Source organism: Anolis carolinensis, chromosome 5, assembly GCF_035594765.1.
Source record: "Anolis carolinensis isolate JA03-04 chromosome 5, rAnoCar3.1.pri, whole genome shotgun sequence".
Taxonomy (NCBI): Eukaryota; Metazoa; Chordata; class Lepidosauria; order Squamata; family Dactyloidae; genus Anolis; species Anolis carolinensis.
In genome coordinates, this window is record NC_085845.1 from 17,330,247 (window position 1) to 17,344,444 (window position 14,198).

Sequence of the window (14,198 nt, forward strand, 5' to 3'; positions counted from 1 at the left end):
CTAAAAAGGGATTTTCATTAACTTAAGCAGGATTCATGTCACCATAAGGCACAACCACCCCCTTTTTATCATCTATTTATCATGATTCATGTTGATTTTAATGATTGTTTTTATTGATGTTGATGTTTTTATTGGGATAATTGTGTTATTGCTTTGTTATTGATATTTGATTGTTGTATCGGGCAAGGCCCCTTGTAAGCCGCCCCGAGTCCCTTCGGGGAGATGGGGCGGGGTATAAAAATAAAGTTATTATTATTATTATTATTATTATTATTATTATTATTATTATCATCATCTCTACAGTCTTGCATGATGGCTTAGGCTGACAGACAACAGCTCATCCAGTGGCAATCACTGAACCCTCTGTATGAGCAGCAGTGGATGTAATTGTACATTTTGTACTGTGGGTGCTACTTCTGACAGTCCTCATAGCTACATCTCAAAGGTCAATCCAAAAATGCTGATATTTGTATTGACATACATATGTGTAAATATGCAGATGCATAGGATGCAATCCTGTAATTCTGAATAGTGTTATAGTTCTACACTGAACCATTTACCACCTCTTAGATGTACTATACCTACTGTGTCCTTTGGACAGAAAGGGATGCATCAGAGAACTGTCCTAGGACCCTTCCACACAGCCAAATAACCCAGAATATCAAGGTAGATAATCATAATATCTGCTTTGAACTGGGTTGTTTGAGTCCACACTGCCATATAATTCAGTTCAATGTGGATTTTATACAGCTGTGTGGAAGGGGCCTAACTATTTCCCCATGCAGTGATCAACTCAACTATTGAGATTTTCAGAGGATCTCAGAGAATGTCAGCAAATCAAGTAATAATTCCTCCATTTTTGGAGTTTTTTTTTAAAAACAGAGGCTGAATGGCCATCTGTTGGGGATGCTTTGATTATTTATTCTGTGAATGTAATTCCACTTCCAGGACCTGGTTTTTACAACTAACAGAAAGGTTCAATTAAATCCACAATTGAATGTACATTTGCAGACATTTGCAATAAGCCATGTACATACATATGCATATTGCAAATGTCTGCAAATGTACATTCAGTTGTGGATTTAATTGAACCTTTGTGTTAGTTGTGAAAAAAGAAGCTTTGAGGTCCACCTGAACTAGCATCTAAAAAGGAATTGTATGTGCATGATGCTTGCATTATGTTAACTGAGGACACTATAAATTGTCTTAAAGATGGCACTGTTGAGTCACCATCTTGGAGAAACATGGAGTGAAGCCACTGTCAGGCAGCAGCACTAATGCCAGTTTTGAATATAGTAGCTTTTAGTGGTTTCATATTTCTCTTATAATGGGCGCCTGTTGGCAGAAGGCCTATTTTTCATTAGGAATATTAAAACATACCCTGAGGTGGACCCAAAGGAGAGAGTGCTGAAAGTATTATTTTCCTTTGTGCCATTCCCTCGTGTACACCTTGCAAATGAGTTTTTGTATGTGATCTTTTATGACTTGTTTTTATTGTTGATTGACTTGTTTTATTGCTTTGTTTGATGTCCGGGCTTGGCCCCATGTAAGCCACCCCGAGTCCCTTTGGGGAGATGAGGCGGGGTATAAAAATAAAACGATTATTATTATTATATTATTTGCTGATATCCTACATTGCCCTCTTAGCCACAAATGCCTAGCTAGAAATCCATAACTAAGTAGTGTCTCCTGAACTGATCCTCTACCAACCTTAGTCTTATTTCTGTTTTACATCAGAATCCTAAGTCACCTTTTATTTAATGTAACTTCATGTATACTTAGCTAAGTAGAAGGGCTACAAAATCCTCTTACTGAATTTAGAAGATGTTTATTGGGACATTGACAAGAGTGCCTGATTCAAATCAGCACTCATGTGCATGGCAGAAGGTTGGACTAGAATGGTTCACGTGGTCTCTTCCGACTCTATTATTCTATTACTCTATGATTAGAGTGTGGTGCACATTAGTGCATTATGTGCATTGAGCATTCTGACAGCTCTGCTACTGGTAAAATGACAGCAGTCATCTATCAGATATGAACTTTATGAAATTGATCAATTGTAATTCCTGAAATGTAAGTTCACTTAAAAAGATAAAACTCTCATAGAGAATTCCAGTTGTCAAAATCATCTTCACCATCATTTATATCCCAGATTTTCCCCAGTTTGTGCCTTGAAGTTTACACCAGATTAAAAATATACCATATTTGCTCAAATCTAATGCTCATTGTACAAAGCCCATCCCACTAAAACAATCAGTTCTAAAATGACTGTTGAATCCTTAACAAGTTTAGGGGAAGATCTGTGATCATGGCAATAGTGCCATGATTGTAAATACATAGTACAAGTTGAGTAACCCTTAACTGGAATTCAAAAATCTAAAATAGTCCAAAACCCAAAATTGTCCATATTCATGGTTTAGAACGGACACTTGCTTTCTGATGGTTCACTGTACACAAAATTATTTCATTATCTAAAGTTACCTTCAGGCTATATGTATAAGGTGCATATGAAACATAAATGAATTTTATGTTCAGGCCTGAGTCCCATCACCAACATGTCTCACACTGTATGTGTATGCAAAAACAGGTATTCAAAAATGAAAACTGAAATTGTCACCACATCATCATACCCACAACTCTTATATTTCTGTTGCTACACACACACACACAAACTACGTATTTATAGCTATAAGTGTCTGTTATTAGGCACATCATATCATTCATTTGATGAAGTGAATTTGAATTATGAACGCTTATGCTACCAAATTCTTTCACTGTCTCAAAGATGTTAAAGATCCCTTTTGCCTATCGATCCAGAGTATCACGACATGCTTTTGAATACAGATCGGTTACACATGTGTAACTCTAGGTCAATGGTTCTCAACCTATGGGTTTCCAGATGTTTTGGCCTTCAACTCCCAGAAATCCCAACAGCTGGTAAACTGGCTGGGATTTCTGGGAGTTGTAGGCCAAAACATCTGGGGACCCACAGGTTGAGAACTACTGATCTAGGTAATTTGAGTGGCACACATTGTTTAGGACAAGCATGAATCTCCTGGCCTTACTCCATGGAGAAGAGTTCTCAGAAAAGAAGATTTCTCAACACTTTTCCTTCTGCAGATCTTGATGGCAATTTTTTAAAAATCCTTCCCTTTGATATTTGGCCTCATCTGATCTCTGACCTCATTTGCCCATTCTTCTGTTTCATTATATTGGCTGTAGTGAGCCATATGATTTTATCAATGATGTCACAATTCTACATCTGCTATGGTGATATCATATGCTGGTTCAAGGCCACAGCTGTGAACTCTGAAATCAGATAAGGAGAAGAAAAATGATGATGAGCTGTACCAGTCAAGTAATATGAATATTCATATTATTTAGATGTGGGGGGCAGGGAGGGGGTTGGGAATGGATGGTAATTTGCTTGCATCAATAGTGCCTCTTGCAAAGCAAATATTGAATTCATCCATCTAAGACTTGGGTATTGATATAATATTCTGAACTCTTTGAACATTCTTTTCCATCCTATTTGGAATCACTCAAGAGAGACTTCCAAGAAATGCTTGCCTGTTTTTATTCAGTTGCAAATATTAAACATGTATTTTTCCTTTTAAAAATTCTATAATCTGCCCAGACTTTGTTGGCTTGGAGCCTATCAGATGTAGAATAGTTGAAATCCTATGCAATCTGGGGTCCTTCACAACATTCTTGAACTCTACATGTCCTTAAAATGAACATGTTAACAATGCCATGTGTGAACTAAGAGAAGTTTTTAGCTGCTGAATGACATTTATGGAAGCCTACCTCCAGTATATTCAATAGACTCTAGCCTGTACCTAGTTTTGAGTATTTTTTTAGAGTGTTCTAAATGTTGACTATTTGGATGCTTTTACTAGGACTATTAATTGTTCCTGTTAAATGTTACAGTAACTACATAATTGCTGTTACTACACAGAAACCTCATTTGCCCATTCTTCTGTTTCATTATACAGTATTATAAGGCAAATGTACAAGGCAGCCTAAATATTTAACATGAATAGTATGCAGTTCTGCATTGCATCTAGCTGGACACTATTAGCATGCTTGGAGGTCCATTTTGCTAATCCACCAAAGCCATTCTTTTAGCCCTTCTGTGTATATGCAGCAGATTTAGGGGAGATCTTATAGAACTGTGGCAGAGCACATGTTGTGCATGCAGAACTTTCTGTGCACGCAAGTTCCAATGAAAATATCAGGAACAGATAACAGCAAAGACCCTGAAGTACAGCTGCCAATCCAACCAATCAATATTAGCTCAGTTGGATGAGTAGTCCAACATTGTTATAAAATAGCTTCTTATTTTAATGCATTTTGCTGACCTGAAGGCTGCCAGGTCCGAATCCCACCCGGGGGGAGCGCGGATGAGCTCCCTCTATCAGCTCCAGCTCCATGCGGAGACATGAGAGAAGCCTCCCACAAGGATGGTAAAAACATCGAAACATCCGGGTGTCCCCTGGGTAATGTCCTTGCAGACGGCCAGTTCTCTCACTCCAGAAGCAACTCAGGTTGCTTCTGACACGGAAAAAAACTAGGACTGGAATTAAATGAGATTTCATTGGAATCTTAACAGTATTGAGAAGAGTCACATTTTTACACCACCAGAAAGTTGTTCATCTCTCCTTGGATTTTACACATTTTACAAGGCATAAAATGTGTTCCTAACAATTGATGTGTTTAAAATATAAATGGCTGAAATGTACTTAACTGGGAAAATGTGCAGAAGCATCCTTTAAAGAATAGAGGGAAAAGTAGACTTTTTTTTCTCAAAATGCACAAATTTTAAATGCATTTTTTTAAAAAAACCCTGCATTCTTGAAGGAAAATGTAGTTTCAGAACTTAGTGCAAAACAAGGGTGGGAAGGAAATGCATGGAGGATTTGTAGAAACAGCACAATCAAGATTGAGAAGGGTTTTTCCTCACCCCTAACCAATCCCACATTCTAAGCGCTGCTCACAATTTGACCTACATGACAAACTCTGTTCTGTTGGTGCTTGCCAACCATTGCTTGTACCCCCTTTTTAGTCTCAAAAACACAAAGTTTCTCAAGTCTGGGGCAAATATTCGTCCTGGTTCGCTGGTGGGCACAATTTGACTTACCAAGCCAAAACTGTTCTAAAATCTGCTTTGCAATGGAAATGGGTAAACAGGTGCAATAAAATCCATGGTGCCTGTAGGTATTTGTATATATGCATTATGTCTCATTGCCATGGAAGACACATTTGTTGAGTTTGTTTTTCTCTCTCGAAAGAATAGGACACAAAGGGCATGTGTGTGTGACCTTTGGTGGCTTTCAAACATTGGGGGCTGATCTAGTGAAAATATTGGTGTGACAGAAATCACATAGCAGGTTGTTCTGGAAATTATTAACCTGTTTATTAAACTGTGGTGTTAACATGTACCAGCAAGAGAGGGAGGGGGTGAGAAGCTGGCTGGGAACAGATTGCTAATGAATAGGAAAGGTACTGTGAATAGCCTTAATAGCCATGGCAGTGAGGGAACAGAAAACACCAAACCCATTCCCCCAACTCTTTGTGCATTGAATTAATTCCCTGATTAGATTTATAAGAGGATATTTTTGTTGTTGCCATTGATAAAAGCAAAATCAAGCTTTGATTACACAGCATGAAAGTAAGGAAAATGGAACTGGAAGGAGGAGGAAAGATTAATGGGATTGTGAGCAAGGGAGGGCGCTGGACACTCATGTGAGAGGCAAAAGGGTTCTTAAGCTGGCACACGTGACAGTTGTTTGAAGTCAATGCAAAGTCAACATGTTTTTAAAAATCAACACTGTCAGAGCTGAGTGAGCTGCCTTTTGCCTCCTTTACATTGTTCTGCTTGCACCTGCCGCATGCCTGCGACAGACTTGAGCAGAAGGCAACGGCAGTAGTAGGAGAAGCAGCAGCAGCAGCAGCAGCAGAAGCAGAAGCAGCCGTCTTTGAAACATTGCCATTGAGAAGAGTTGGTCGGGGAGAATATTGGCACCGGCATCTCATGTGCGAGGCGTGGACTCTTCAGCAGAATCCAAGGAACTTCATGGCAACGCTGAGCAGCTGATCCCACTGGGGCTAATGCGTCTGCCACAAGAGTCGACTGTGGAGAGGGAAGGCAGGAAAGCAACAAATCATCCAGACTATCCAAAGGCGAGACATTTTCTTGCATAATAATTATAGGGAGAAACAGAAGAGACCCTTTGAAAAGCATCCTTAATGGACAGATGTAGCCTTTTGGGAGATGCTGTCATGATTTTCGTCCCACGTTTGCAGAGATAAAAAGGACTCAGCAAGAGGCGTCCAAGGCAATTCTTTGGTGTCCGTTGTCTTTTTTGGTCATTGTTCTTATCTTTCGTTGATGCATTGCTATTTGCTGACCCTTCCTATTGGAATCTATGCTCCCTTCCTTACTTGCTCCACCCATACAGTTCCAGCTGAGAGGAAGCGCTCCTCCACCAAACCCCTGCCACAGAATTCCCCCCACCATGGATGACGTACCTTTCCGCTGAAATTATTTCGGTGTAAGATGCCATTGCCGATGCTCAGGAGGAAATAAAATTGGAGGCTCGAGGAGAAGGAGCACGGAAGAGGGGGCGTGGAGACCTGAAAACATGAGCAAAAAAGGGATGATGACATCTTTTCTTCAGAAAGCCAATTCTACCAAGGTTAAGAAGATCTAAAATTTGGGACGTGTAAGAGAGAAAATACTGCAACCCCCCCCCCCCCCCAGTAGTTGGTAGGAATGATTGATTGCCGTGTGCCATTTAGAAGTGGCTTTTGACACATGCTGTGGGGTTGCAACCATTTCCCAGGCCTGCATGATGCCTGAAGACAGGAATACGGGGGTCCGGGCTTCGGGTCCTTTGGCGTCATCCCCCTTTGTTCCGAAAACTACATACAGAAGAATTAAGCGGTGTTTTAGTTTCCGCAAAGGTAGGTATACAGTTTGACACTCTCATCTTCTTGTACTTATGTACGGTTTGGCTTTTTTGGGGGGGGGGGGGGTGAGCAAGAAAGCCCATTGCATTTTGAATAGAGATGTCAGAAGGAAAGGTCAAGAAATAAAAAAAGATATCGGCATTTGCTAGGCTGAATTTATTTGTCTTTGATTTATTGTTGTCAGATTGCTATTATTTCTCCTCTCTGGTTTGCAACCCGTGGCTGGATACAAAAGCAGTGCAAATGGTTTTGAATAAGGAATTGCAGGGCATCAGAGCTAGTGAAATAAATCAGCCATCAAGGACATTTGCCCAAAACTCCTGGTTCCACCTAAGAAATGAATTTGCCAGAGAAATATCCTGAATAAGACTAGCAGGGCTAGAAATTTAGTCAGTTGGATTTAAAAATGCCTAGTGAGCCAAAATAGGTTTGCAGTACACACAACTTGGTCCTTTCCCTATTTGTGTTTGGACATGTATTTTGTCTTTGCATGAATTTGATGTATGCTTATTTTCAATGTTATGGTTTACTATCTTACTTGTCTTGTGCAATTCATATTTCCATTTCGCATGCTTCAGAAACTAGTTTCTAACTTCTCACTTTTCTTCCAGAAATACAATGCTTTTAGTAGGCACTATTTTTCTTGTGTTCAAATGCATGGGTGTCTAGCTGAGCTGATATCAATAGAAGAAGGAACTATATCTTACTGAAGAGTTGTGGGCTTGCCTGGGTATAAGGAGATAGGAAGCGCCCTGATGGATTGATATAACATGTATCCCGGAAATACATTGAATACAGTATGGGGGTGATAGTCCTTCCAAAATGATTGTTCCCAGCATCCCCTATTCTGACATCATACCACGGAGACCACGGAGGCTCCATTTTGCTGTGGCAGCTATAATGAATCTTCCTGTTCGGAAGCAGTATATCTTTCAGTGGGCAGGGTTGTAAAATATTTATATGCAATCATTCCAAGAAAGATAGGACATCTTTTCCCCTGTGAGTCAGGAAATTTAATATAGATAGATAGGTGGTGAAGGGGAGAATTCTATTGGGTGCCAACATGAGTCAGAGATGGCTTTGTGACCTCCTTCCTCCTAACATTACATTTTGGTTATTTGGTTTGTTCTCACTGGGAGCCACCATGAAAATAAATCATGGGTTATGAGCCAGCTTCCTAATTACTTAACACAGTAGCCATACATTCTGAAGGTGGCAGGAGAAGGCAGATATTACCCTATGTGTCACTATGTGTGTTGGTCATTTCTCAAATAAACTTTTCATTTTATTTATCAATGTGACTTCTGTGGGTTAGACAGCATTGTGCAATATTGAATGTGTAGACTTGCTAATGAGCTATTCAGACATTTGTCAGAAGCAGATCAGAGGAGAGTTACTTTGGAGACTACAACTCCCCAGTCCTTGGTCAACATAGTCACTGAGTGTTGTAATCTGGGTGTCTAATCCACAGAAGTCACATTTTAAAGTGATTTATTTTCAGGGTGGCTCCCAGTGGGAATAAACCATAAAATGTAATGTGTATGGAAGAAATTAGAAAAATGTGGAACAGTAATTCCTCTCTCCGAAACTCAAAGAAATGTAATGAAATGTCTTTGTATTCTTTGACTTCCTTGAAATCCATAGAGGCATTTTTTTCCCTTCCATGTTCACATTGACTTACTTTTGGTATAATTCAGTAGTAGCATGAGATGTGAAATTAGTCTTTTCTAGTTTTTTTTGCTGGCCTCCTGTTGTAAAAATGGCTTCTGTTAAAATGTCAATAGATAATTTGCCTGAGCCAAATTCATCTCAAGTGCCATTTTAGCCACACGCATAGAAATTCATGTCATGGAAGTAGGGAGATCCAAACCATCTGGTTGTTGAGTTTCAAATGGATACTCTTGAGTTGATGTCATCTGGGCTGAGAAATGTTCTTGGGGGTTTTACAGCTCCATCCAGCAGTTCATGAGCCTTTTCCTGATTAGATTGTGTGGTCCAGCAGGTTATCCTCAAGTTCTCTGGACAAAGCGGTAGTAAATTACTTATTTAAACATGGCATAATGACTAAGTGCTCATACAGCATCTATTGGAATATAACAAGATCCATTTGATCCAGCAGACCTGTATAATTATAGACCAATATTAAATCTACAATTTTGTTGCCTGATGTGCTGTAGTGACCCATCTCCAGAAATGGGTCACCACATGAAAACACCATACTACATCCTAGCCATTTTGAGTCTCCTTTGTGGAGAGAAAATGTGGGGCAAAAATAAACATAAACAAAAACTGGTTCATAATACATCATGAACCAGTTTTTGTATCCATATCCTTATTAGGGGTTCAGGATTGGTGGTGGTGCTGGCAGATATATCAAGAAGTGGGGAAGAAATGTGACTAGGAGTTCATCTACACTGTAGAATTAATGCAATTTGACACCACTTTAATTGCCATGGCTCAATGATTTGGAATCTTTGGAGTTTCAGTTCGGGGAGGCACCAACACTCTGGAAGAGGAGGATAAAAATCTTGTAAAATTACAAGTCCCTGGATTCCATAGCAATGAGCCATGGCGGTTAAAGTGGTGTCAAACTGCATTAATTCTACAGCGTAGATGGAGCCTATGATTAGCCTTCTTGACCTTTCAGGCCCCTTGGACAGGATAAATCAACTATTTTTGAACTGTCAAGACAAAATGGAGACACTGCAATTTGAAGGTTGGATGGATGATTTTAATAAAAGGATTCATTGGCTAAAGATATAATTCATACCTAATTTTCTTCTTGAAGGAAGCAACAAGTAATTTTACAAATGTTATTCTTTCTCTGTGTCAGAGTTTGAAAATACACCGTTTTCAAACCCTGTTCACAATTTAGGATATAATTCTGCAAAAATTCACACATTGACATTTTGCACAGAAAACAGTATTTTCTGCACAGGAAACAGCTTTCATTGTGCATAAAATAATATTCCCATGCAAAATATTCTTTTTTATGCAGGAAGAAAACCTATTTTCTCCACAGGAAATGCTGTTTTGTGTGCAAAACAACTATGTGTGAATTTAGTCCGGAACAAAACCTAAATTCTGAAGATTCTTGTCAGTTCAGGATTCTTCTTGTCAGTTCAGGATTTTACAAATTAAGCACCAAAACATCATGTTATACAACAAATTTGACAGAAAAAGTAGTTCAATATGCAGTAATGCTATGTAGTAATTACTGTATTTACAAATTTAGCACCAAAATATCACAATGTATTGAAAACATTGACTACAAAAATACGTTGGATAATCCAGAACGTTGGATAAGCGAGTGTTGGATAAGTGAGACTCTACTGTACCTGAAATAAATCTTTTGAACATTTTTGCATATTTTTCCACCTCTGTCACTAGGTATTTCTTCAAGATCTCAAAAAACATAATCAGTGGTTGAGTGTACTATTCAGTTTTACCCCCTTTGCTTTCAAATAAATGTATGTGTCCACTGCAAGAAGCAGTCCAATATTTTGGAACATGGTGACATCAACAACACATGTTCCCTAAGAATGAGCCTAGGCATTAATATTAACCAGATGAAAGACAATGAGTTGAACATTAATCCAGAGGTACTGCTTATTAGCAAATCCAGACCTGAGCAGACAGGGTCTTGTTCATTCTCTGAGAGGTTACTCAGAATGGGCAGGGTCATTGCCTGGGGGATAATTGTTGGTCCAGCATTAATGCTTATTTACCAGATGGTTGCAGCACTCAGGACTTGTGAGCCAAGGTCTTATAACTATGCCAGCAGATGAGAGAGAGAGAGAGGCAATGCCAAAAGAAAAGAAGCTGCAGATGTGGCGACAATAGGGGGGGGGGGGGGGACAGCAGCAAAAGCTGTTCTCATCAAAAGATGAAGCTGCCCTGCTGACTTCCAAACTGGCCACAAACCAGCAGGATAACTTTATCTCCTGACAAGCATGTCTCTTGCTATCTCTCTTTGCTACTACAGTAAAACTAACACAAGTGGCCCATATGCTGACGTAAGTCACCAAAAGGAGTCCAATCTCTTTTTCTAACTCTAGATGGGGGAGACAGACAACTATCTCAGGGCCATGAGCCAATTATTTGCTCCTGAGGCTCTCTGGGACCAAATAGGGTTGCAAAAAAGGGGGGAAGTCCACTTCTGTTTTTTTTAGAATGGGTGCTTTTGGATGTTAAACAGTCTAAGTGGGATCTGAAACCTATTTGAAATAAACTGATGCTGTATGGACTCCAGTGAAAATCTCAATCTCTCCCTCCCTCCATCCCTCTCACCCTAAAAGGTCAGTCCATGCAGTGGGTCAATGATCTTGAAAACAGCCTGAGGAGATCTGACTGTCAGTTCCTGGAAGGTGTAGGACACAAAGATAGGCTCACACAGCTGGTAGCTATGGAAACTTTATTGAATCCGCCTTGCCAAGATGACTGCGAAAGCTTCTACTGCCCCTCTTCCGCTTTTCCCCTCAGTATATTGGGTTGTTGCCTCCCCCCTCCCTTCTTCTCCATCCACACCTCCCTTTCCTTTTGTCCTTTCCCACGTTTGAAGACCAGACCCTGTCATAAATCAGCCTTCCCCGCCAAATGGTCTCCTTCCTCTGTCTTCTTGTAGTCAGGTGCGAAAAGAACAGCTTTGAGGATGCTGTTCTTTCTTGCATCCTGACACTGACCTCATCTAATACAGCATAAAGTAGCAAGAGGTTCCTTCCCTTTCCTCCTTTTAATAGTAGGGCCGAAGAGTCACATGTTCTAGGGGCTGAACTGGATCCTGCTGCTTCAATTTGAGGAGCCTCTGATGGCACAGTTGGTTAAATCACTAAGCTGCTGAACTTGCTGACTGAAAGGTTGGTGGTTTGAATCCAGGAAGCCAGGTGAGCTCCTGCTGTTAGACCCAGCTTCTGCCAAACTAGCAGTTGGAAAACATGCAAACGTGAATAGATCAATAGGTACTGCTCTGGTGGGAAGGTAATGGTATTCCATGCAGTCATGCTGGCCACATGACCTTGGAGGTGTCTACAGGCAACAACAGCTCTTCAGCTTAGAAATGAAGATGAGCACCAGCCCCCATGACTAGACAATGTCTACATGACTAGACAATGTCGGGAAAAAGTTTACCTACTAGTTCAGTATACTTTTGAAGTGTAATGTAGAGCAAAGCCTAGTGGCATGTTGAGGAGAAACCAACTGCTCCTTGCCAGTTGATTCTCACTTTCTGAAGTTTCCCCAGGTGGCTATGCCTCCTTTCTCCTTTTTCCACTATGTTTGTGGTTCCCAATCTTTTGTGTGTGTTTTCCAATATGAATTGCCTCCTTGGAGTCTTAATATTGGAACTCTTTTATGATAAAGTGGAGGGGGGGAGGGGTTGAGTGTACTTAGTTTCTTGCATTTGGCTTTGCTCTTTGTTCATCATTGGAATGTGCCTTTACCTCAAGAGGCTCTCAAAACTTAATTCTGACCCTTTATCCATGGAGACTTTTACATGCTCCACCTCCCCTCCTCCAGATATCCATGATGAACTCCTACATGTTCATAGGTAAACCATGCTGTCTTTGAAAACAGCTCATGGCAAGTCCACACTACCACTTTTAATGTATTTTCTTAGTGAATTGTGGCTAAACTATCCAAATAGCAGTTGAGATGTTTTGAGGCAGTCACCATCTTTGACAAGCATAATGTGAAAGCCTTTTCAGAAAATCCAAGATGGTGACTGGAGATTATAGGCAGTAGAGTTTGAAAGAAACCAAATTAAGCATTTTCATATTTTTAAACAGATGGGGAGTCATGGGGACATCTATAATACTTGTCTCTTCACATTCACACAGCAATCCTAGAATATGACTGTGAGAGTGGAACAGAAAGGTAAAGCAATGTAACAAATGTGTGGTCTCATATAAACAGGGAGAGATAGAAGCGCGCCGGTCCTATAGATACAGGAGCTATAAAGAAAAACTACATGGAAAATGTTACTAGATATATATTGCAAATATCAAAGATCAACCTTTTTACAAACCTTGCCAAAAAAAACCCATGATAGTTTCACCTTAGGGTCATCATACATTGGAAATGACTTTGAAGGCACACAACAACAATATAGCTTTTGCTAGTGCATTTCATGGTTGCATGACAATCAGTGCCTGCTGAAATTTCCTTTTTTGTTCCAAATATTAAATGGAAGGAGAATATGATTTCTGATCATTTTACCAATTCACAAAAATTTATCAAATTTTGCAAATCTCTTCCTTTTTGAGACAAAAAAGAAGTATAATTCTCATCCGTCATTAGGTTCAGAGGAGACTGAGATAGACCAGAAGCACTGCCACTGTTTTAGAGTACAGCAGATAAGATCTTTTCTTAGCAGTTAAGCACCAATGATACTGTTTCTTTGACACATGGGCTGGGGAAGTGTCTTTTAACTCCAACCCAGCTGTAGGGGGAATTGTAGCAGGTTCAGTAGATCTGCCCAGCCATGGAACGGAGTTACCTGCAATCACCTGATGACAGCTACTTAGTCCAGGGCTAATGGTATTCTTTATAAGAACACTATGTGTTGTTCTCTGGCCTCTGGCTTGCACTTGACTCCTGTTATGCTCCAGTAGTAACTATTCATGGAATGTCCAGAACTTGGGAAAAAGATTAACTGATTAATTTGCAGACAGTTCATTCCTTACTCACCCCCGCTTTTTAATATAGCTGTCCTAGGCTTTTCATAAGGAGATGTAATAGTCAACTGCCACCTCCTCCCTGCATAGTTCAACAATGCAATGGTTCTCTGCTTGGAAAGTGATGACAGTGAATGAATATAGTGCAGCTATGTATAAAAGGAAAGTTGGGAATGCAACACCACCAGTCCTTTTCATCCCTAGATGCCATTAGGGGAAACGGCACCTTCTGTGTCAAAGAGGTCCATCTACAACCAATTGCCAAGATACTAAACTACTTGTTCTTGTTTAAAAAAAAATTAAAAAATGAGATAGTGTTCTTGTTATAGGTTGAAAATTAGAAATTTAGGAAGCAATATAAATTTCAAGCTTGTCCATTGTTTGTTTCAGAGCTCTAGCTTTTGTATCATTCTGTCTTCAGAATGGTTACTGGCTGTCTCTGATCATCTGAAATCTTTATATGCACAGTAAATCCACCACATTTATGGGTTTGACCTTTACGGATATGATTTTTCATGGATTTGATTAAAATGTTCTCTGTAGGGTTCTTGTCAA

The 14,198-nt window shown here is 39.8% G+C and overlaps 1 protein-coding gene across 7 annotated transcripts in view; it reads left to right on the top strand.

Moving 5' to 3' along the window:
* Positions 1-14,198, top strand: part of arhgap24 (Rho GTPase activating protein 24) — a 364,561-nt gene that overhangs the window by 303,796 nt on the left and 46,567 nt on the right. Inside the window, exon 1 of one of the 7 annotated variants that reach the window (XM_062981820.1) lies at positions 5,446-6,966. The exons of the other annotated variants lie outside the window; for them this stretch is intronic. Coding sequence (XP_062837890.1) covers positions 6,852-6,966 — 115 coding nt within the window. The 5' untranslated portion in view covers positions 5,446-6,851. Of the gene's footprint in view, positions 1-5,445; positions 6,967-14,198 lie in introns of those variants that run through there. 7 annotated transcript variants of the gene reach the window in all.